The sequence below is a fragment of the Cydia pomonella genome, chromosome 3 (assembly GCF_033807575.1).
Source record: "Cydia pomonella isolate Wapato2018A chromosome 3, ilCydPomo1, whole genome shotgun sequence".
NCBI lineage: Eukaryota > Metazoa > Arthropoda > Insecta > Lepidoptera > Tortricidae > Cydia > Cydia pomonella.
The window spans coordinates 2762465-2788764 of record NC_084705.1 but is presented as its reverse complement, the minus strand read 5'-3'; the positions used below and the strand labels follow the sequence as shown (position 1 = coordinate 2788764).

The following is a 26300-nucleotide window of genomic DNA, read 5'->3' as shown; positions in this document are numbered from 1 at the left end:
TCGCGTTGATAGTTGTGTAAGTATAAGAAGCACTATCCACTCGATATCTTCCTTTTCCTCCGTATAATCCCTACACTACGAGTACAATATTCAGAGCTAATGCTCAGTGCTTCTGCACTGGAAGGTTGAAGGTGAACTGGATAGTATATAAGTATGGTAGTATATGCAATACCATCGTTTCGATGGGTACGTAGGCTTACTTCTGCTCGGCCTTATCCCATTCACTAAAATTACTATTTTGTTACGGTACTAGTAGGTTTCGAGGTTAAACTGAATCTGTAAGTATCACGCTGTACCGCCCGGTCCCATTCACCATGAACTTTTTTCTAGAGAAGACGCTAGAGTTGAACTGGAGTGTTTATCTGTGGTAGCTACCTATATCATGCTGATAATTGTGGAAGCGATGATGGAGCACTATCCTCTCGATGGGCACGTAGGCTCCCTTCTGCTCGGCGCGGTCCCATTCCCCGAGAACAGCTGTCCAGAGTGCCGGCACTGGTAGGTTGAACAGCTCACTGGAATGAAAGGGTGCGAAGCTGAGAGGTTTGATACGGTGGAAGGTTTTTTAGATCCTGTTTGGATATGACATATCCATAACTTATTAACTAACTAGTCGGAAACATAACAGTTGATACTTTTAGATATGATTAAATAAATCTGATTTTAATATAATAAAAAAAAACTAAATTATTTATTTATATAACAGGCAGGAGGAATTCGCTCTTTCATACAAGGTTCAGACTTATAATACTAAAGTTATTGCATGCTTTACTTTACAAGAAAAGGGAGACCGAAAGAAGTTAATTACAATCACAGTTTGACAAATGAAAATGTAAATTTTTTAGGGTTCCGTAGCCAAATGGCAAAAAACGGAACCCTTATAGATTCGTCATGTCCGTCTGTCTATCCGGTTATGTCACAGCCACTTTTTTGTCTTTGGAAACGCCCTATTTAGTTCCCGGAGAGTACCTGTAATTAGTCTACTGGACTAATTTTGAATGATTAATGTGACCGATACGAACGATGGAAATCCTCTGGGTGTTCTTTCTTGTGCATACAGTGCGCGGTGATGATCACTTCCAGTGGATGCAAGTTCCAGCACCAATCAGCCCGAAGCTCAGCCTGAAAACTACCTGGATGCTCTTCTTTTTGTGCGCACCAACAAAAACACCACTTGGATGTCCTTACTTGTGTATACAGTGCGCAGTTGTCAGCAGCCACAGAGGATGCACGAGGACGCCGCCGCACCAGTGCCCAATGAGCCCGAAATTCGGGTGCAGCAGTTGCAGGGACACCTGGAAGACACAACATCTACAAATTACGAAATCTTTGAATTATATCGGTATTAGGCCGCAGACTGGACGCAAGCGGCGCGGTGAGCAGTAAATCAAGGTCAACATTAATGGCCTTGATTTGCCGCTCGTCGCGCCGCGCGCTGCTTGCGTCCAGTCGGCGACCTTAAGGTGTCATTCTCTTTCTTTTGAAATCTAAGTCTAATGTAACTCCATCGACACTCCTTTTTGTTTATAAGATATCTAACCTCTAGTAACGAGGAGGTCCTAGACGTAACTTGTTCTAACGTCTCCTATCGTGGATCGTGGACACAGAAATTTATACATATAATTCATGTTATCTAACTCTCTGTTGATTGTTGTATGCTATGTAATAACAACAAACGCCAGGAAAAAACTAAAACAAAGAAGAATACTTGCTTATAGGTTTTGAGTTCGTCTTTATGACAAGCAAAGAAGATTATATCTTAGAGCAGGACAGTTACCGCAGGCGACAGTTCTTTCTACAGTTTAGCGGCGCGAGGCAGGAAGTGTCTGAAGAAACGCACAGTTAATGACTGCCAACCATCTAAGTACCTAATTAAGATGAAAACATTGTCGTGTATCTATATTCCGAACAAGTCCTCGGAACACTCCTCGTTATACGTACCCCCCACTCGCAATCCCCCATCCACGTGACGAATGTAGTCTATTTAATGCCGGCTGTACACACTCGTCAAAAGCCTCTCGCCGAGAGTCTCGGAACCGCTCCGATCCAATCGAAGAAGCGCGAAACGAGACGAGGAAGAGCGAGACGAGAAGGGAACAGCATGTACACACTCGTTCTCGGCCTATCTCGGAGTGTCTCGACAAGTGTGCGCAGCCCACATAAGCTAAGCCTAGGACACACCTGCCACGGCCACGCCCCGCGCTTGGACTCTCTCCCCTTGATGATCCGCAGTTGTCCCGCTGTACGCTCCCGCGGCTGCCGTGTGTGTCGGCGGAGTGGGACGCCGCACTCTGAAATTATAACGAAAATTGTTGAGGCTGATATTTTCACTCGAAAACAGGAAAAAAACATATCATATCGGATCTAATCTACCTCTTAACCGTTTACTCTGTGAAAACCATTCATTGATCTCAACTACAAGACGGGGTATTACAGCTATAAAAGAAGGGAGTCGGACCGAAATTTCGTCCGAATCACCTTCCACTCGATCGAACAGGCCTCGGACCGGACCAAGGTTGCGGTCCAGTATACCCGTTTGTTACAGCTAGAGCTCCCATACAATTTAGAAAGGGAGCTCGACTACATGAGAACAGCACGTAAATTACAAATATTTACAAAAATATATCTTATAAGAGTTATAAGTAAAAATGGTTAATGTAATATTCTCATGACGTATTACGTGCAGTATTTTACAAGTACCCGGGCGCGGGTATGTCCTTAAATGTAATTTCTATTTGTTTGGTAGGGCACAGTACAGAGCTCACAGAGGATGTCATTCCAGATCCAGAGCAGAGCCAACTGGGTAAGTACCTGCACCTTACAGAAAACCGCAGCCAAATAACATTAGACCCATATAGTGTTGTGTTCCTGCCGGTGAGTAAGGTTGCCAGAGCTCAACGAGGGTGTGGAGTGTTAGGGTTGGTAACACGCATGTAACTCCTCTGGAATTGCAGGCTTAGATAGGCTACGGAGACTGCTTACCATCGGGCGCGCCCTATGCTTGTTTGCCACCGACGTAGACAAACCAGCATACGGCGCTGGTTTGTCACCGACGTATTAAAAAAATTAAAACAGTAAGGTAACCCCAGCTCAGGCTATACCTATACACACCAAATAGTAGAGGAGAAACGTCTACATAAATTACGTAAATCAAATCGTAAAGTGTAACTTAAACGGCAATTAAACCAAAACGGTAGACATTTACATTACATTTAATGCAACAGGTAACAAAATGATCAAGTATGTGATCGCGTGTCATTATTTGAATTTGTAACGCAAGTAGGGTAGACCGGGGACAATAGAAACACGTCATGATTGAAACAAGTCAAATTTCTCGAAAACTATAATACCTACGCGTCTGACGTAACACTCGGAACACGCGGTCGGCCATGTTTGAATCCTTGGCCAGTAGCGCTCGAGCGCCGGTGCGAGACGGGAGTGTCTACGAGCCAAACCAGTTTTTCGCGGTAAAAAGTAAGTATTTGTGCTCTCGTATATTTTCTTATAACTTCTTTTACTCTTGTATTTTGACTAATCAAATTATTTTGGTGTTATAGTTAGGAATAAACGAATGTTTTTAATGGTCGTTGATCAGCGTTCGAGTCTTTTTTATACATAATATTTGACCTTGAAGTGAAAAACGTGGTGTGGGGACGATAGAAACAACTTGCTTGTGGACGATTGAAACGTTTCAATCGTCCTCGTGTTTTAATCGTCCCCAAAAGTAACCGACTTCAAAATATAAGGTTCTGTATTCGATGCACATGTTTATTCTATTAATGTTGACATTTATTTGAAGATATACGAAGATACACGAAGTTTTTTTTTAATCTGCAGTTTTTTTATTCGAGATAATGTAAACATTTGTTTTTAACCGACTTCATAAAAAAGGAGGTTCTCAGTTTGACCCGTATGTTTGTATGTATGTTTGTCCACGATTATCTCGCGTTCATCTTAACCGATTTTGATGCGGTTTTCAGAAAAGTTTTTGTCATATTCTGGAGAAATTTTTTGTGTATAGACCACATGATTATTAACAGGTTTAAAAAAAAGAAGGATCTCTGTTTGACCCGTATGTTTGTAGGTATACAATTTAGTGAAAAAAAAAATTTAGTGATTGTGACGATAAGCTGATGATAAAAGCAAAAGATAAAAATTTTTAACTAAAAAAAAAGAATGAAACTTAGATAAAATCAAAAATAAATGAATGGGTTCATGTAGATACAGATTACATTTGAATCACCTTTTAAAGTCGGTGACAAACCTTACGTAATTTTTTTTTATCCAACAAGCACCGCGATCTAAATTAAACTAAAATATTGCAAATAATGCTAATTAAAAATATAATACTATACTACTACATCCTATTTCTGTACAATACATTTATTTAAGTATTTTTTTTAGATGCCCCGAAAACGGAAGTATGTTACGGAGAGAACCTCAAAAAGCATGTTTGCCATTTTAGCAACAACCGACTGCTGCCAACCGGCTGATTAAACAGGTCGGCCACTGCTAAAATTTATATCAGAGAGAGTTAAGGATTTTTTTTTGATAGGCATATCGCCATGTTTTTGTTTACGTAATAAAACAATTTATACTGATTATTTTATTGCGTCTATTATTTCATTTTACATCCCGATGTCTGCAACACTCGTTGTCACAGAGTGTGTGGGAATGGTTATGATTGAAACATTGTTATAGTTGAAACAAGCACTTTTGTATGAAACATAATTATGCTTGTTTTCTGCGATTCTATATCGTTATATCTTATAATTGCATTGAAACTACTTTGGTTAAGGTAAATTTAAAAGGAAGCAGCGACAAAGACAACTAAAAGTCGTGTTTTCTTTTTTTTTTCTCAAGTTTTTTAGTCGAGATGTTCAGATGCTCATAAATTGAGAAATTTTTATGTTATGCTTGCGGACTTTTGATGAGCTCATTGTATGCCGAGGTAGTGATGAAAAAAATTAAAACAGATATAAGTACTTTCATTGTGCCGAAGATATTTGAGTGTTTCAATTGACCTCACATAGTGTTTCAATTGACACTCATGTGAGGTCAATTGAACCATACTGCCCCATTCTCTTTATTACATTATTGTCAAAAAACTATGGATTATAGACCATCCAAATACATTTTATTTAGGAACCAGATAACTAACCTTGAAATATTTTGAGCGTAGATCTTTCTACTCATCAAAATATAACGATCACAGGCGGTTAAAGGCAAATTGTTTCAATTGTCCCCGGTCTACCCTATACCCCAGCGTCCCTTTAGATGCAAAGGAGCCCAACGCGCTCGCCGCATTGTCACGTTGAACCGCGATTTTATATACTACGATATACTTTGTAAGTGTCTCGTAGTATATAAAGATTCAGGAAAATCATTTCGCAAAATAAATAACATTTTGGAAAACTTCGTTGATGTATATACACGGCAGTAAATTCCTATGTCTAACTTAAGTGGTAAGTAAAAATGATTAATTTTAGGTGCGTACATAAAATTAGCATATATTATTATCTGTCGGAAAAGTTGAATTTCCTTGGGAAATTCAGAAGACCGGCGAAAAACGACGGAACTACATTTAACAGGAAGCCGCTTACCGGCGCACGCGACGGTCCACGCTAAACCGATTAAATTTCAACCTTAACGAGCGCTGATTACGATCAAAATTGTGGTATAGCAACCTTCATGAATTTGCTTATTATTAACTCGGCTATTCATGCGTGGTTTCTATGCAACATTTTTTTATCGCGGTTTATCACTTTATCAGATTGTCGACAGTGTATAAGTGATTTGTATCAGTAACTAATTTTGCATGCGACATAGTTGACCATACGGTTGAAAAATAGGTTACTTTTGTATGAAAAATAATATATTATGGGTCTTTTACGTATTTGTTATGTAGGGTAATATTTTAAAAGCGTATATGTGCTATTTATTTAGCACTATATTTTATAGGATTTTGCTAGCGATCAAAAAATTCTGTGATACAATATTTTTATCTGCATTCATTTAGAAGCCTTTCTTCGATGGACTTATTTTTTCATATTGATAAATAATAATTCAGAAACAATCTAAAGATCACACATTTATAATAGCATGTTGAAAACCACGTCTACATCTTGTGGTCGTCTCTCTACACTAAATAGACTCAGGCTAGAACTGTCCAGGCCGCGTAGCCAACGTTACAATCGTTCACGCTCCGTAGCGTATCGTAGCTATCTCTCTCTATCACTCTTCCATATTAGTGCGACTGTGACAGTTGCGTTTCGTTCGCCACGGAGCGTGAACGATATGCACGTTGGCTACGCGGCCAGGTCCAGGCCAAGGCAGTGGACACCTCATTTTCTATGACGGGTGATCGGTGATCACGTGACGGTGTCTATAGAAATGGATGTAGGAGCATTCCACGGGCTGTCCCGGACGGACGCATTTCCTGTATTGCGATTATTTTTCTCTGCATATTTTTGACCATTAGTCACAGAAAAGGGGAACTCTTGTATCTTTTCTTTTCAGGTATTTCACGTTGGTACGGGACAGCAGTAGACAATTTCATGGAATGCTCCTGTATCGGACGCCTTGGTCCGGAGTCCAGACCCAGGCCGGACAGCGTGCGTCATCTTTTATGGTGATACTTTCGGAGTAGCAATGTGCAAGTTCCAAAACATTCTCAAACCTTCCGATATTTCTGGAAACTTTAGTGAGAAAATTTTCATGCAAGTTTCCATTGAGAAAGTTCCCGTTTAGATTAGGGATTATTACTCAATATTTACGTCACTCATATTGGCGTCAATTGCAAGTACCATAAACTGTAAGAATGTTTGGCAATAAACGTGCAGAAAATAATAGCGAGAACATTTCATGGGAAATTTTTTTTAAATTTTCAAGGCACATTGTTATTTCGTAGTGAATACCTACCTTTCGTAGTGGAATCCCGCCATGGTTAATGAAATGGGGTATACAATCGTAAAGTAGTCAAAAAAGTTCAGACAATTCTGGCCATTCTGTTTGAGTCACGCAAACTGAACAAAACAACAAGTCTGTTTAATTAATGACTCTTTAGCATTGAAAACTGCTATTTTCACACCATTTGTCTCTCCATTGTAATGAATATTGGGTTTAAACACGTAACAAATCGACTCATTCGCTAATCTGCTCATTAATTATAGTCGTAAGTTCGTAACCTAGGTTTTGTTCCATGTTTTACACCTTTTATGTGTCTATCGAAATACATGTATGTCTTGAAAGTCTACTTATCAAACGAATGACGTTCACTTTATAAGAACTACAACAATGATAACTTGCTTTTTAACTGTTTAATGGATGGATGGATGCGTGTTGAAAATTGTCACCTTAAAAACTAACAAGAAAAAAAATTAGAAACACAATACTGAGAAGTAAACGTAGAAACTCTATAAAACGCACTTAACCCCTAGTGCAAATTTATTCGATAGCGAAACGTGACGGACGCGTTTGCGTTTCATTTTGTATGGGATTTTGAGTTTTTAAAACGTCCCGCTTGGCGCGCTGTTTCTAAATCCCATACAAAATGAGACTTAACGCACTACACACTAACACACCTAAACACACTAGGGGTACTTATGTAATAAATGTCTTTGTAATAATTAATTAATTACCTATAAGCAAAAAGCCATTGATTGTTTAAGACGTGGAAAATATAAGAAAAATTCATGCTTAGAACTTGACAGGTGATGTAGGTACCTAAATTTCAGTGACCATGAAACATTAATATATGGTGTAGTACAGTGCCTTCTGGTTTGGATGTTAAACTAGGGGGCACGTTTGTTTCTTAGACTTTATTTCCCTATTACAATAAATACATTACAAAAAATAATTCTTGGTTATTAATTAAGCTTTAACTTTGAGACAGTTCTTTGAGTCAGTATTGTGAAGGTTGGAAACTTTCAGTCTCGTGGTAGATAACTGGCAACGATTATTTGAATTCAGAACTATCGCCCTGCTGAAGGAATAAAGATCTGCAGGCGATTCAATTCTGAAAGCGGCACTCATTTATGGTAGTCGATATTTGATCAGCCATATCGTATCTGGATGAGCCCAAACTTGGTATGTGTTGTTTTAGGGCTCCTCTACACGATGGCCCAGCGTAGGCCAGTCTAAGGGACGCGGCTATGCGGTGGAATGAGATAGCAATATCACTTGCTCCCTCTAACGCATAAATGCGTCCCTTGGACTGGCCTACGCTGGGCCATCGTGTAGAGGAGCCATTAATTGAAACTACGGAACCCTAAAAAAAGGCTGAAATTTAATGTTGTATATTTTTATAATCGCCCCAAAAAGTTGTTTTATATATGATACCATACGCGATAGGTTTCAGATTTTTTTTCCAAACAAGAAAATAGGACTCCGCACTATCCTAAGGAATTCTTTAAAGAAATTTTGAAGTAAAATTTCTGTTGTGACCTCTAGTATGTATGCGTGTGCCAAATGGTTAAACTGTACATCGATTTGCGGTTTTACTTTGGAATTGGGATAGTACGCCGTCCACTATATAATATGAATCCTGACCTGACCTCACCTTTACTATTTTTGAGTTTTGATTTTTGACTAGGTACCACACGACAAATAAGACGATATTTGACAGTTTTCGATCGCCTCCCGCCCCTATGTAAGAATACTTAGGCCGACCCCCTCCCCCCTATATTACATCAGTACCCCTAGTGTAAATTTAGTCGATAGCGAAACGTGACGTACGCGTTTGCGTTAAGTCTCATTATGTATGGGTTTTTGAACAGCGCGCCAAGCGGGACGTTTTGGAAAGTCAAAAATCTCATCGTACGTCACGTTTCGCTGTCGAAAATATTTACACTAGGGGTACAGAATCTAAAGGAAAAAATGAATACAGGTTTGGTTTATTTTAGTATTTCTTTTTTTTTACAAAAAATAAACCTTTTAGGAACGTTATTTGTTCCTATAAAGGTACTGAGGGCCTACCGCGAACCACGTTCGACGTGTTGCCTCTCTGTCGCACTTGTACATTTGTACGTAAGTGTGACAGGGAGGCAACACGTCGAACGTGGTTCGCGGTAGGCCCTCTGGAGCCAGTCTTCGGTAAACTCTGCACCGTGTTTGATAGCAAGCATAGAGTGTGGGAGTATTATTTTAAACGTCATAATTACATAGAAATTTGAAAATTTTCGCTTTATTGTGATTAGAACTACGAAAACCAAGAGGGTGGGAGGGGGCCCACCCCCTTGTAAGAAAAAATAAAACATGTTCGACCCCTCTGCCCCCTAAATCGTCTTACATAATAAATGAATGACGCCATATGAAAGGTAAAAAAAGACTTTGAAAAGAAAAGGGGGCGGTGTCTTTTATGGGATGCGACATGTGTTAGTACATTTGCTGCATCCCATCTAAGACACACGGTTAAGGCCGCGGGTTCAGCGGCAGAAATTGCCGCCAAAAATAAGCGTGCCAAGTACTCCGGGTTACAGGGGGCGTACGATTTTGTGCCCATTGCTGTCGAGACAGCCGGACCCTGGTGCAGCGAGGCGTCCGAATTGTTCAGGGAACTGGGTCGGCGGCTAAGGGAGAGGGGGAACGATCCCCGTTCTGGGTCTTGGCTTGTCCAACAGGTCTCCATCGCCATACAGCGTGGCAACGCTGCGAGTGTGATGGGGACTTTTGGACAAGGCATGTCACAGGACGGGCTAGTTAAATAATTGTAAGTTTGTGTTTATATAGCGGTGCTTGTTTTTTTTTTTGTAATAGTAGTGTTTTATTTAAGTTTTTTGTGTAATGACTCAATATTAAGTTTAATTTGCGAAATAAAGGTAAATAAATCTACATATGTTTAATGTCAGTAGCACAACGGGTCTAACGCGATTAAATTTCATTATTTTACCTTTTATCATAGCAGCATAGTTCCATTTTTATCACTTGTCACTATGCCTGTCACTTTCGCACTTACCTACTTGTTAGAACGTGACTGGCATGGTGACAAATGATAAAGAGCCGACCATCTTAGCCCTACAGGTTGCTCTAGCTGTGGCCACGGAAGACTGACGTCCAAGCAAAATGACAATGGAGATATTAGTAAACAACATGTTTAGATTTTTCAATAATTTAAACTCGCGTATTTTAAATATGTTTAGGCAGCGGCATGCGGCGGCAGATAACACCAAGGGAGGGAAATACAGCGGTCTCGGCGCCGAGTATAATTTTATTCCATTCGGCGTCGAGACCCTTGGTCCGTGGGGCCCTGGCGCCCGAGTCTCTTCAAAGACCTGTCAAAGAGACACAGAGACGCCACAGGAGACCGAAGAGCTGGCAGGTTCCTCGCTCAGCGTATTAGTTTAGCAATCGAGCGAGGAAATGCTGCTAGCGTTTTCGGTACTATGCCGAAGGGACCTTTTTAGGGTTCCGTAGCCAAATGGCAAAAAACGGAACCCTTATAGATTCGTCATGTCAGTCTGTCTGTCCGATTATGTCACAGCCACTTTTTTCCGAAACTATAAGAGCTATACTGTTCAAACTTGGTAAGTAGATGTATTCTATGAACCGCATTAAGATTTTTACACAAAAATAGAAAAAAAACAATAAAGTTTGGGGGTTTCCCATACTTAAATTAAAAATTAACTGAAATTAAAAAAAACCTTTTTTCATCAAACCCATACGTGTGCGGTATATAGATAGGTCTTTAAAAATGATATTGAGGTTCCTAATATCATTTTTTTCTAAACTGAATAGATTGCGCGAGAGACACTTCCAAAGTGAAAAAATGTGTGTCCCGTAACTTCTAAAATAACAGAATGAAAAATCTAAAAAAAAATGTATGATATACATTGCCATGCAAACTTCCACCGAAAATTGGTTCGAACGAGATCTAGTAAGTACTTTTTTTTTAATACGTCTAAAATTTAAAATAATTTTTTTTTTCATCAAACCCATACGTGTGGGGTCTTATCTTAACTTATCTATGGATAGGTCTCCAAAAATGATATTTAGGTTTCTAATATCATTTTTTTCTAAACTGAATAGTTTGCACGAGAGACACTTCCAAAGTAAAAAAATGTGTCCCCCCCCCCTGTAACTTCTAAAATAACAGAATGAAAAATCTGAAAAAATATATGATATACATTACCATGCAAACTTCCACCGAAAATTGGTTTGAACGAGATCTAGTAAGTAGTTTTTTTTTAATACGTCATAAAATTAAAATATTTTTTTTTTCATCAAAACCATACGTGTGGGGTATCTATGGATAGGTCTTCAAAAAGGATATTTAGGTTCCTAAATATCATTTTTTTCTAAACTGAATAGTTTGCGCGAGAGACACTTCCAAAGTGAAAAAATGTGTGTCCGGGAACTTCTAAAATAACAGAATGAAAAATCTAAAAAAAATATATGATATACATTAACCATCCAAACTTCCACCGAAAATTGGTTTGAACGAGATCTAGTAAGTAAGTTTTTTTAATACGTCATAAATGGTACGGAACCCTTCATGGGCGAGTCCGACTCGCACTTGGCCGCTTTTTTATAGTTTTATTTTAGATATATTTAGTCTTATTTTAATTTTAGTTTAAGTAGTTTGTAATTATAATTTATAATTTCTTTTAACAATACGAGTACATATAAAAAATTGTAGTTAATCTGGAATACCTTATGGATAACGCCTTTGTACGTAGTATTTATTTCTACTTCAATGTATAATGAAGTGTTTACATGCATACATAATTATTATCTTCATCTATTTTCCAAACGCCCACTTATTGAGGTAGGTTTGAGATTAAAGCAAACGCAACTCGTTTCACTTTCCTAATATTTACACACCACTTGTGTCCGACTTTAACATGTAATGCAAAGGATTTGTTTTAACAGTAGAAACTGTGCTTATGATATCTTTGACTCTATAAGTAAGTAGGTTATTGCCCTGTGCATTTCTAATGACCATGATAATGGCTAGGATGCTTGGGTTAGGCTTCATCTATACCTAGTTCATGAGCAGCATAGGGAGCGTGCATGAACTGTAGGAGGCAGCACAGGAGCCGTCAGATTTTTGGCGCGAGGCGTAAATGTGATGTTTATTGTTCCGATGTAGCATTTATGTAAATGGTTACGTAACGTTTGTAGTAATTTTTTGAGTTTTAGCGAATTTATTTATTTGGAAATGTTACATTCAAGAAATTTATAATAATGATGACTAGTTGAATTTTATATCAAAATCTAGTAAAATAGATAGTATGATAAAAAATATAGATCCTGAAGAAAACTAGAATTTTGAAATTCAAGTTTTTTTAACTTTCAAAGAGGAATAAAGTAAGGGTACCATTCGATTCCTTACATTTCACCCAATTTCACTGACATAATCGCAATTTTCTTGTTTTCCATACTTCAAGATGGCCTGTCAGTGACCGTGACGTCACGTTCACTTATCGTTTTGTTACGAGCGTTTCCGAGTGAAGTACGACTGTCGGACTTTGACTATCATTTCTGACTTTTGTATTGCTTTAATGCAATGGGTCCCATATAGACATTTGATCCTAAAAACAAATATGATCGAATGATACCATTTATAAAAATATGTCATCCAGCCTATTAAATGGTTTCCACAGAAAGAAAGTTTCTTAAGAAAAGATATGGTATTATTTGAAACTTTGAATATTTTAAGTTGATAATACATAAAAAGTTGTCACAAGCATTGTATAATTTTATTGTTACTCGTAATTGTAAACCTTATTGCCACGACTCAAGGTCTAATGTTGCTATTAAACTTTTTAAGTAGAACACAGTTCGAATACGCACAGTTTCCTATTACGCATATTGCATAATGTGATTTGTGCGCTTGAATAATACATGTCATTTCACACGTCGCCGCCTGCATGCAAAGCAGGTTGTGTATTCTCATTGCATGCGCGAGCGCAAGTAGTGGTTTGCGGACAAACCAACGCAACAAGACCTCGAGGTTCGTATCTATAGTATCTGAACTGAACAGTGTTCGGCGGCAGATTTGTGATTCCGAATTCAAATAATTTTCGAACGTGGAGTAGGAGCAAGACGCGGTAGTGCTTAAGATTGAGTCGACCGTCCAGTGGCGCCCTCATTAGGGGATAAGTGTTTTCTAATAAACCAATTTCTGTATAAATCAGTATATTCATAATGAGTCCTACTTATTCCTCAATTTTCGATCTGTGATATAGTTTTATATTACTTACTTTTAACTTTATCAGTAAACGGAAAAATGGGGCCATCATTTGCAGTGACTGTTGCATATTGACTGGTCACAATGGATCGCTAGCAGAGCAACATGCACGTGCATATTGAGGCGTATCTGACCAAGGGAGTTTCACCTAGTAGCGCAAGACGTAAGTTTTGCATTAATTCCGGAATGTGCGGTAAAGGTGGGAGGAGCCGCAAAAATGTGAAATCCGTATTTAATTTTTTTTTTTTTATAAAATAAGTAGTTTTGGTTTATATGTGTTAATTTAAAAATAGGCCCCGTTCACAGTTATGACGTCGAGCGAACATACGCACCAACGAAATGTGCACAAACGCCATTTGCGCACCAATTTTCTGGCCCCATTTCGTAGTGCCCACATCTAGACAGTAGTGCCCGTAAGGCCCGTCTATACGAAGTAATATACACGGTACTTAACAAAAATAGTGGGGATCCGTGTTCTGACTAGGATAAAGTAGAAGAAACAAATTTTGAAGCGAAACATTTTTGGCCTTTATGTAGGGTTGGCAGACTTAGACGATGACCATAGAAAAAAAAATCCGCGTCAAAAAATTTTTTCGTCTACTTTTACCTAATCAAAACAAACGCGATACCGAATATGACTTTAAACGAATCCTCACTATGTTTACCTTGACCCTTTTTTTTTTTTTTTTTTTCTATTTTTTTTTTTTGACCTTGTTTAAGTCAATGTGAAAGAAACAATTCTGTGGCCCCAGTGAAAAATGGTACATGTCTCGCGCAGCTTAGGTGGAAAGAAAGTATTACGTGGAACCTACACCCTTTTAAACCTGCGCTGCCCGAGACTTGTACCCTTATTCACTAGGGCTACAGACCTTTAAATAGGCATTATGGGATGGGACTAAGTTGTTTTGAAATTCAGGACAAATAAAGACAATGATAAATATTTAGGTGCAATGAAACCAAAGCTCAAGTTTTAGGTTGGCCGTCGATATTTCTGATAGCTATGGGAATCTGTCGGTTACATCATTTGTGGACAGTGCGGAAAGTGTTTGTACAAATTTGCTCGCATTTTAATATCCTTGTTACAAGGCATACTGTAACACTTCGCATAGTTATGTTCTTATGTTTGTTATTAATGGTCAATATAAGCATTAGGCGAATCACTGAAGTATGCCGTGGACCTGGGTATGTCCTTAAACTACGTCCAAAAGAGAGGTATGGGCATTGTGAATGTCATCTCGCCTTGTGTGGTAGGGCACAGCACAGTGGATGTCATTTCAGATCTAGAGCAGACCCCAACCTCCTCCTTACAGAAAACCGCAGCCAAATAACACTAGACTCTACTCATAGTGTTGTGTTCCTGCTGGTGAGTAAGGTTGCCAGAGCTTAACGAGGGGGGTGGGGTTAGGGTCGGCAACGCGCATGTAACTCCTCTGGAGTTGCAGGCGTACATAGGCTACGGAGACTACTTACCATCAGGCAGGCCGTATGCTTGTTTGCCACCGACGTAGTATTTAAAAAAAAAGAGTAGAGCGACAGATTTTATAATGAAGGTAATTTTACGGTGCCGTATAGGTTCAGAAAGTGGAGTTTTTGAAAAATCGTAGCGCTTTTTTCGATCAACATACACAAGGCCAAAAGTATGGAAACAAGGTTGTTTTCTTTAATATCTCAAGTTTCTGTCTTTGTTTTATAATTGTAACCTAAAATTTACATTAAGCAACTACAAAAGGTTAAAAATACTCGCTAAATATCAAAACATACTAAAATATTGTCAAAAACATTTAAAAAAATTAGGAAAATGTAATATAATTATAGCCTTTTAATTGCTTTGAAAAATGTTGAACTGGCAAATATCATAGCCACAACTTGAGTAATTTACTTTTAAAATGTTCTACTATTGTATTAACCATTTTTTTTCTAATGAGTAGTATAATTATAATTACATCGCTTTTGGCCGGGAGTGTACGACTGGCAAAAATTTAATTATTAGAATCTTGAAGATTTTCTCCTATGACCTTATTAATTGGATTACGGAATGAAATCTCCATGTACCAAAAAGTGTCATCAAAAAACCTTAAATAGGTGGCACTACAATACCTAGAATATTTGAAAAAAAAAAAAAAATTATAGACAGCGCACTTCACTCCATCAATAACGCCTATGTTCTTCTTAGCTACTCTGGAGAGATTTGGAACTATTATTTATAGCTGACAGCTGGACACTTTTGCAACAGTTCCACCATAAGAGATGCCACTCCTTTTAATTCTACACTCCATAAATTGGATTCCTGATTTTTTGACTTTCGCTCAACAGAAAAAAAAGACACGAACTTCTTCAAAAATTTGTAACAACTTATTCACGATTGTATAACATTATATTATTGCACACCTCAATACAGAAATAATACAAAGAATATATCAGCACATTACGAAGAAGTAAACAACAGGAGGTCTTATTGCTAAAAAGCACGTATGGCTATGGTCACAAATGTGTCGTATGCATAACTGGTGCTGCCCCCCCCCACCAGATCCTTGAGTTTTCCTTACTATTTTTATACATTAGCTGTCAAACAATTCACACGTTTTTCTCATAGGTAAGTGACACCTGATTCTTGCTCGTGGCGTAATCGCACTAATTAATTAACATTGGTGACTGGTGTCTATGGAGAGGTTGCGCGTTTACCTAAAACACAAACTATAGCTGTAAACAAGGTAAATATATTTATTTATTAAATATTTACCCAACTTTAGATAAATAGCTTTATTTCGTGTTTACAAAAAATATTCATATTACAATAGTTTGGTATGTACACCCAGCTGCAAAAGTGCAGGGTTGCAATGCGAGCGTCCACTTGGCGAGTGGTTTGTTTACCGCCACAAAACCACACCAGCACCTAAATGCTCTCTTTATTTTATTTCTCATAAATTGATGAGAAAGGTGCATTTTATCCCCATGAGCGGTAAAGTAATCTGATATAAATTTAGTTGTTTCCTCGAATTGAATTTTTTATGTCTTGATTTTGAATATTTAATAATGCACATTTGGATTTCATTTGTGTTTTCCTATTAGTGAAAAATATCGTGTTCCACTCGGGATTAATGATCGCCTCGCTCAAGATTCCAATTTTCTTTCATTTGCTCGGGTATCAGATTTAATGTATTATTGATCATAGAGACTATATAGATCTCTTTTGTATTGTAGTATTTTAAGATTATTATAATGTAATGTTTACCCAGGTATAGGTTGTTGTATTAATAAATGTTGCTATGTATTTTTCATGTCACTATATGATGTTACTATAAATGTTGTATTAAATATTATATTATACGACATTATTACACAAATTGACTAAGTCCCACAGTAAGCTCAATAAGGCTTGTGTTGAGCGTACTTAAACAACGATATATATAATGTATAAATATTTATAAATACTTAAATACATAGAAAACACCCATGACTCAGGAACAAATATTCATGCTCATCACACGAATAAATGCCCTTACCAGGATTTGAACCCGGGACCATCAGCTTCGTAGGCAGGGTCACTACCCAATAGGCCAAAACGGTCATTAAAACCGGTGTATTGACTTTTAAAAGAGGCCTTGAAGCCTATTTACAGAACACATTTTTGAATTTGGAATCAATATTATCATAGGTAACACCTCATTGTCCCGAAAAATCCAAGAAACTCTTTCGTTTTTGTAGTCAAGTTTTAGACGCGGAACTTGAGCACGTTCCCAGGCTGCATTGGTACATTCCCATCTTATCCCATTATGCAAGAGTGAAAGCTTGCTATTACAGATGAGGTCGTCGCTCCGCCACCGCATTCGATTTATCGCTTTCTTGCCATTGGGGCTTTTTGTATGATTAGGCATCATATATGTAACATGCTATGCGATATGATCATCTCGCTAAACGGGCTGGGTACTGATCCACAAGTGGATATTTTTCACTAACTGATGAACCAAACTGGCGTCCAAATGCCCTAAGGGCCACTTGCGCCACCCTACTAACCCGGAGTTAACCGGTTAAACCGTTAACCCAGTGTTAAATTGTACTGGTAACCATGATATTCCAGGTTTAACCGGTTAGTGTGTTAGTGATTGGTGCAAGTGGCGCTAAGAGACAGTGTGAAGAATTTGTGTTTACACATATACCTAAGAATTATATATATTACCTAACAATTTATACTACTGTATGGCCATTGTACGTAGTACAAGTGTAATTGATGTCACACTCGTTCTTGATAATAAAATAAATAATGAAATGAATAATAAGGAGTAGCTATATGAAAAAGGTACTTACAAATATTTGAACGCCGCTGTTCTATTTTCAAGAGGATAGAGTACAAGCACTGGGTCGTACACCGAATGCTGTCGCCCAATCGCGGAGCGGATCCCAAGGGCCACAGAATGCAAGCTTTGTACGTTGAGTCATGTCGTTTTTATGTTTGTAAAAACTCATCATGATTTATAACATTAACAGCACCGTTTGCTATTTACTGCGGAATTTTAGTCGAATTTGTTCTTTAATTTACCACCCGCACAACAAAACTATGAAAAACTATCAAATCTGGAGATCGTCGGACTTATTAGGGGCGCGGGGGCGGAGGAGGTTTTTGGACCTCGGTAGTCCGGCGCTGCGGAAGAGCAGCCTTTCCACCCTCGCGGAGCGCGGTCACTACACTCCGGCTTGCTAGTCGCCTCCGGCGACCAACCTCAGCCACTCGCCTCGGTGGTTGCCGAGTTCCGTCACAGTAGGCGAGGGCTGCTCTCCCTCCACGCCTCCGATTTCGCAATTGCTTTCTAGGGGTAGGACAGACAATACCACGCATAGTAGAGGGACCGTGCGCGTTGGAGGGTCTGCCATCTTGTGGCCTGAATCGGAAACATAAACATGCACATGTACACGTCACGTGTTTTCTTGTGCATAGTAGGTTCTGCCATCTTGTGGGCTATATCGGAACAAAAAACATCACATTTACGCCTCGCGCCAAAAATCTGACGGCTCCTGTGCTGCCTCCTACAGTTCATGCACGCTCCCTAGAGTGCTCTCATTCGGTTTTGGTGACTTTGATATTTTGGTAGCCTTAAAGATGGTTGTGTTGTATAAAAGTGAATATAAATTGATTGATTGTGAAGACCGGTTTGGCCTAGTGGGTAGTAACCCTGCCTATGAAGCTGATGGTCCTGGGTTCAAATCCTGGTAAAGGCATTTATTCTTGCGATGAGCGATATTTGTTCCTAAGTCATGGGTGTTTTCTATGTATTTAAGTATTTATAAATATTTATATATTATATAGCCAAGTACCCAAGCCAAATAACCAAGTCAAATATAAAATAAAATAAAACAAATATATATAATGTTAAATAGCCAAGTATAGGTTGTCCAAGTACCTTCCTCAACACAAGCCTTATTGAGCTTACTGTGGAATGTCAATTTGTGTAATGATGTCCTTTAATATTTTTTTTAAACCTCCATACCATGACAATCATCACGTTTACGTTGACACTGTTGAGTTGAGCGTCTAACAATTTCCCTTCGGCAATTTGCATAACGTGTCACGTTTGTGTAATATTTTTATACAATAAATTATGCAAAAATATTTTCCATAAAGGGATGAAAATGGGGAATACCTTTGTATGGCGAAGCGGTCGTCCACTATCTTCTTAAGAGGGAAGTGTAGCACTAGCACCTACTAGTCCATACAAAAGGAAAAAGTTTTTCCTAAATATTTTCTATTCTCCATGTTTTTTAATTATGTTGTTGACATAATGAAAAACTAAGTTTATAGGTTTTCCTTTTTTTTTAAATTTTCAAAACAAAAAATCAATCTTTTCAAAAAAGTGAAACCTGTAACTAGATTATATTATGTTCAAGCGATCGACATCAAAATCAAAGTGATTTGTTAAGATTTAGTTAGTGGAAACGGTTTTCTCCCGAAATTGAATTTCATAGAAAATGTACCGTTATTTCGATAGGATCGCAAAGCTATTCTTCCATCTTAAGACCTGAACTATGACGGCGCATATGGCGCAGAACATGATCTATGACAGCACGTGGTGGAAATGAAAAGTAGTGCTTGCGCAACTAGCGAGAGGCTTGCACGCGACGGAATGCATTTTCACTGCAACGGGAGCTTTAGATGCTAAATCATAGGCGGAAGCGGAAAATCCGCTTAAAAACTGGTATCTTTTATTCGAGAAGGAGAGGAGGTTGCGATTAATACATATATATTTATTGCACATAAAAAGAGTACAACAGGCCTACCATACATTTGGATCTGCAACAGCTACACATCTAGACAGATTCTCCTTAGCAAAATATGTGGCTTGACCGTTTTGTTACCGTCACATGGGCGTAAGGTGAAAAATTCACCATAGGTTCATGTAACAAAACCGCCAAGCCACATAAAAATATGTGGCTTAATCAAAAGACTAAGGTGTAGTGTTTGTGAAGTTAGGGCTTGTAGAGTAAGAAGCTTGGCCCTACATGAGATCTGATAACTTTTTGAGAGTGGCAACATTTTACATGAAAATGTTTTCGGTGGGATGATTTTTTTTTAGTAATTAAGACTCAACTAAGACAAAAAAACGTTCTTGGTACAAGCTTTTATCACTAACTGTACTTTTTTACCACAGGCAACTAATACTCATCAAGACTATTCTTTAAACCCCAAACGCAATTAGGTAGGTTGCGTTGTTTCGTCACAGAGTTTCTATGGCCACTTCCTGTCTCCATCATCATATTGGCTCGATGCTTCATAATATTGCATTGTCACCCGACTTAAATATGTATGCAAATTTTCAGCTCCATCGGGAATGAGCAAATCGGGAAGTGGGTCAAATTTAGCTTTCAATATTTGACCTACAACAACTAACAAATCAACTACTTAATTTACAGACTAACAAGTTAAATAAAAGCTTGTAAAAGCAGCATATAGTACCAAAATCTTTAACTTTTATTGTATTATCCACAGAAGTGAACTTTTGCGTTAAGATATTAACAAACTTTGGAACAAACAAATAAATAAATAAAATAAAATAAAATATTTTTATTTCAGAACTACTAGAATTCCATAAAAAATTGTTAGTACCATCGTTATAGCTAGGGGTTAGTAAGTACATTAAAATCAAATCATATCCAAACATAATAAGAATAACAAAGAACAGTAAAAAAAAACTTCGTTCTCAGGGATTTATACCGCATGTAACATTGGCCCTTCGAACCGGATCAATTAGGTGTGCGAGTCAATATCCCCGCCTTCTAACCGCGTCTACATTACAATACAATACAATTATTCTTTTCATTTTTCATGCTCTGAAAATGAATGATTGTTGATCTAAGAATTGTGCAGAAAGTGATACGTTTCTGCTCTGGTGCGTTTTACCTTTAAAGTACTTTTTTTACGATATATAATTATAATATGGTTTAAAATAAAAATTAAAATACTAGTTCAAAAGTTCATCCAATTGTACCACACGCCATTGCGTCACGGCACAACATCAGACGTTCATATGTAGTTAGCGGTCAACTATGACTTAACTAGTTTGGGTCGGACGTCGGAAGTTGCATCACATGATGGATTGTAGCGATTACTGGGCCCAAAGGTGGACTTAGGCCATTAAGGTAATTTGGAAGGTGTAATCAAAAAGAAGTATGAGATGCATTGGCCTAGTGGTTTGAATTATAGAGCATTGCAGATGACGCAACTGTGGGTTAAAAAAGCCTCAACAAAATGACACACGGTTTATTCAAGATCATAGTGGACTTTTTGGCTGCAAGGGCCACTTACACCATCCCACTACGCCGGGTTAATCGGTTAAACCGTTAACCCAGAGTCAAATTGTACTGGTAACCATGGTAACTCCAGTTTAACCGGTTAACCCCGGGTTACTGATTGGTGCAAGTGGCCCTGTGTCGTTAAGCGAGTGAGGATATTCACATCTTTACTGATAAACATCTTCTTTGGCAGATTCGCCGTGGTCGGCACGTCTAGTAGCTTCAGTGCGACGACATTCTTCGTTTACTCGAGTCAAAGCCGTGTTGATGTCTTCGTTACTAACCTCCGACCCCAAAAGAGGTATTATAAGTTTAAACGCTATGTGTCTGTATATGGCACCGTAGCTATTAATTTTTAAGCAGGCAGTTTATTTGAAAGCAGGTTTTCTAGCGATGGTTCGTAGATATATTTCATCAAAATGAACTCATTATGACGTTTCTTTTTATCAGTAATTAGGTGTACGGATCAAGTATCGAAGTTAAATATGGCTTCCGGAAGTATGCATAACAAATTAAATGCACGATCCGCGGCGCCGGCGCCGGCGCACGTAACGTGCTTGTTACATGCATTAATGGCGGTAGCTGGGCTATTACTGGTCAATGTTTAATTGGACACAAGTAAACTATGAAGCTTGGTTTTTGTTTTAATTTCTCGGACATGCTCAGAAATAATGAAAGACGTTTTTTTTTCCGAAACGTCTTACTATAGGATTGTAATGGAATTTCATACAACTATACTTTGCAGTCTTCGGCCTTATCTCACGCGCTGTATGTACATTAAACTTTGGGTATAATTGATCATTAGGTCGAATTGTTGCTCATTTTTTTACCGTCAGTGGCAGCTATAGGAGTTTTACATCGGCTTAGAGAATATAAAGAAGGCCCTGGCTTGGGTTAAGTATCGAGACCTCATAGTTACTTTTTATAAATCTCATATTAAACCTATTGTTTCAAAGAATGACTTTAGCTTATAAACACTGTTCAACCTCTGTATGTATTTCCTAGAATTTATTTGCAAGGAGTGAATTTCAGTTATTGAATTAAGCGCAAGATGTCGCTGTACCGTGCGTTCGCACAAAAATCTAAATCGCGCTGTTGAGATTTTTCCGGGTAACATGACCTTTTGGGTCCAACCACCACCAAGTTCGAAAAGTTCCGAATGATATCTGAATTGTGTTAATTATTTAAAGTGCGTCTCGCTTCGCTAACGGCAATACATGTACGGACAAGTTCGAGCGAAATGCCCGTTAACTAAATGACACCATTTTAGAGTTATCATTCTCAAAGTGCACTCGAATTGGCTTAATTTGTCAAGCTTTTATAACAGTGGTAATGTTGTACGGTTTATTACATAATTATAGGGTTAATAAGAGTGTTTTCATTTTTGGGCCTGTTCACAATGAGCCATGACCACATAACAATGCGCCGTTTGAATCTGAAGTTAATCAGAATGGACGTCGGCAATATTTTGATTTGGATCACAAGTCACGTAACTTAACGCATCTTTAAGCCATTATTGTTTGTTCTTTATTCATAATTAAAGGTCAAGTCAAGAACGAGTTCTGAATTATCTTTCAATCGCATTGGATTGCTAAATAAATAAGTACCTAATCTTCAGAAACGTAAGCGCTGGTGGCGTAGCGGTAGCGTGTGACTTTCAATCTGGAGGTCGCGGGTTCAAACCTCGGCTCGTACCGATGAGTTTTTCGGAACTTATGTACGAAATATCGTTTGATATTTACCAGTCGCTTTTCGGTGAAGGAAAACATCGTGAGGAAACCGAACTAATACCAATAAGGCCTAGTTTACCCTCTGGGTTGGAATGTCAGATGGCGTAAAAACTAGTGTCTACGACAATTCTGGGGATTAGTTGTCAAGCGGACTCCAGGCTCCTATGAGCCGTGGCAAAATGCCGGGACAGCGCGAGGAAGAAGAAGAGAATCTTCAGAAATGTGAAACAAGATAGGTGCCTATCTTAAATTAGGTAAATAATTCAGATTTGATTTTGGAGGAAAAAAGTTTCTCATCTCAAAGAATCTGGGGTATATATAGTACATTTTTCTCCTAGCACCGCTTTGCTTGGTGGTTGGTAATAACTTACTATAGTCAGCCACGGACTGGTAGAAGGCTAGGCTAGACTGCAAGAAACATACAAATTACATAAATTTGTATATGTAAAAAAATATATACTAGCTTAAATCTAAAATAGGCCCTTGAGGCATTGTACTAAGGATGCTGGCGGCATTTCCTCGTTGTATCGCAATGCTGATACGTTGGGCGAGGAAGCCGACAGCTCTTCGGTCACCAGTTTGTCTAATGTGAAAAGAAAGCGAATAATAATATATAACTAGTTCTAGTCCCAAAATTGAGCTACCTAAAAGTAGAAAAAATCACCACCATGATTTTTTCCCCTGCTGTGAAAATAATTTTCCCGGAGATAATTAAAGTAGCTATTGTACGGTACCCTAAATAGTTGTATGAAAGCGAATCGTACATAGTGAAATGCCTTTTCAAAGGACAGTGCTTAAAGCTTTCATAAAAGCTTTATTTTAATCTCTTTTGACAGTTGTTTGGATCTTTTGTTTTTACTCTGTGTTTTCTATTGATGTTTAGATTCGTAATTTGTCTAGTTTTGTGCTATTGACATGTCCGTAAGGCGATTCAAAAGGATAGGTACTTACTCGTGAGGATAATTAGGGGTTTTATGAATGAAAAAGAAAATACTAAACTTTCATGCACCATTAATTAAAACACAAACTGCTCTAGGTTATTCCCGTTGGTTCTATTATTAGTACGGTTAGTACCTAGCGAAATAATGGGAAGAACTATACCTAGCACAAATTGACTAGTAAGAAAACATCCGCAGTTTTCTCAAAAAACTACGATATGGGCTTCTTCCAAAAGGAGTCTGGGTTTTAAAGCGTTGGCTTAAAACGCTCTGGGCGCATATGCATGTTGGCTATCGATGTAAATCAAGGGGGTTATATATTTGTCTATACATAGAAAGAATACATAGTTCAACTAACAATTACAGATACACCGATACGGTATACCGCCAGCAAACTTTGCGGAATTGCAGAATTTACCACTTAGAAAGATTTCGCAAACATTTCACGTTTTTTAGGAGGGACGACATTTTCCATTTCCAAAATGGAAATTCCCTGTATTTCTATATTTTATAGAGTTCACCCAAGTCTTTAGAAAATTTACACATCTGTACCTACAAAAGATCATCGCTTAATAGCTTCGGTGAGTGTCAAATACATCTTTTGCCTCCGTGGGCTTCGCGGCTACTTTACCAAAAAGATTCCTTATCAGGAGGAATGTAATCTTCTCATCGGCAATTAGGCTGAACGGCACTTCCGTCTGCGATAACATCGAATACTTCGACCTGGATATCTCCGGTTTGGGGTTCCGTGAGATTAGGCGTGGTATGGCAATGGAGTTCATTAGCTAATATTAGGTGCTCAAACGGATAGACATTTCTTCATACGGAGACCGGTAGATCAGTACCGTGTGATCTTCTCTGACAAGATGCAGCAGCATCCCACAAAAACGTCTACTGTTGCTCCGTACAAACACAAATTATCTGAAGATTATCAGGTACATATCTGTTGTTTGTTCTTTTCTGTCACAATGGATGTAAAATATGCTCAGCAAAACAATCATTGACTTGAAACGTTGGAAAAATAAAGGTAATATTACGAAATAAAATGCTTTTGCACGAGGCAGCTCATAGAACAGGTCAGTGCAGGGTGCAGGCAGTGCACTGCCCTCCAAAAAACCTGGGAAGCAAAAAGTTCCATTGTCAAAATGGAAACTGTTCTTAGCAAAGATTTTTTTTATACTACGTCGGTGGCAAACAAGCATACGACCCGCCTGATGGTAAGCAGTGGTTTATAAATATTTGTATAATACTTAGGACTATTGGTAGTGGACTAGAATTGACAGATTATAGTTTAGGAATAGAGGTCTGTGACAAATTTAAAGCCAGAAAAGTTTTAACTATTCATAAGAGCTTGTTGCTACGCCTATACATGAATGAAGAATATTTCAAGTTAAGAAGTTGTGTTTGTGTTTCCCCAATTTTTTCAGTAAACAGTTAACTTCATAGCTGTATCAAGTAAAGCATGTGGCCGCCAGACAGACGCCACTGTTACGCACGTATTCATAAAAAGGCATGATAAGTTTCTTGTGGTCATCCATTTTGCGAAGTAATTTTTTCCTCAGAAAATGCCTTCTCGCACTTTGTTTTTAAATGTGTACCGGGTACCAAATTTCTCGAATATTTTCCTCGTTCGCTATAACGCTTCTTGACTTAAGATTAAATTGATCTTAATCATTAACGTATCCAGAACATCTTGATTGAAATGTGACACAGCTTCCACTAATAAAGATCGGACGATATTAGCCCTCCCATCTGTTTTTACGATAACTAAATCAATTTTGGTGAACGATACATAACTTGGGGGCCTATCCATGATGACAATCGTGCATCGACACACTTCACACGAAAAGGAAAAATGTATCCGAATAACAAATACTAAGAAAAGTCACGTGAATTTATACACTAACCCCCTTCATAAACATCTACTAAAGTTACGATGCCGATGCCGCTAATCATCGTTTGTCCCTTTCCGACGTATTGGTATGATGGAAAGGGACAAACGATGATTAGCGGCATCGTAACATTAGTACACGTTTATGAATAAGGGGGTAAATCTATAATCTCCATATTTATCATTAATTAATTAACTTGTTTATAATCTTCATTTAAGCGTGTAATTGCCTTGTTAATAGTTTAATACGTGGATGTTGTTTATCTCAGAGCAATAATTGTCTTATAGTTTCTATTTTTCTCCGTGAGCTTCTACGGATTATCGTCTTATCTATTGTTTAAAAACCGCAAAGGCGCGTGCCACTATGAAAAAATGGTCAAGCCGCATAGGTAGCGTTTATTGAATTACTACTCTATTGAGCACGGAATAAGATTCATTATGAACTAATACAGAATTCTAACAGAATAGCTGTCTGATCTCTATTGGTGCGTCTAAGGTAGGCGACTAAACGCTCTCAAACCAGCTTAACTTGTGACACTGCGATCCGAAACAAAGATACGTATTCGAAGACCTCGCTTGCACTGGTAATGCGAGCGCACGGCTAGCTAGCGCCAAGGAAGCAATGTTATGTTTCTCGAGGAGCAGGTAAAAAACAGGGCCGGATTTTCACACAAATATATTTGGGTGGTTTTACGTTCTTTAATTTAAAGAGATAAAACATAACACTATTTAAATAGTAGATACACATCTAACAGAATGGGTTTGTGTAA

General features: G+C 38.2%; 1 protein-coding gene and 1 long non-coding RNA gene across 2 annotated transcripts in view; one reads left to right on the top strand and one right to left on the bottom strand.

Moving 5' to 3' along the window:
• LOC133515794 (uncharacterized) overlaps positions 1–26300 on the bottom strand; it is a 52320-nt gene that overhangs the window by 4883 nt on the left and 21137 nt on the right. The window contains exons 2-4 of the mRNA XM_061848381.1: positions 2182–2291; positions 1189–1295; positions 376–515 (exon numbers count right to left, since the gene is read on the bottom strand). Coding sequence (XP_061704365.1) covers positions 376–515; positions 1189–1295; positions 2182–2291 — 357 coding nt within the window. The remainder of the gene's footprint in view (positions 1–375; positions 516–1188; positions 1296–2181; positions 2292–26300) is intronic.
• LOC133515781 (uncharacterized) lies at positions 3283–4604 on the top strand. The gene is made up of 2 exons (XR_009799068.1): positions 3283–3474; positions 4405–4604. It is a non-coding gene; the product is annotated as an uncharacterized LOC133515781 (long non-coding RNA).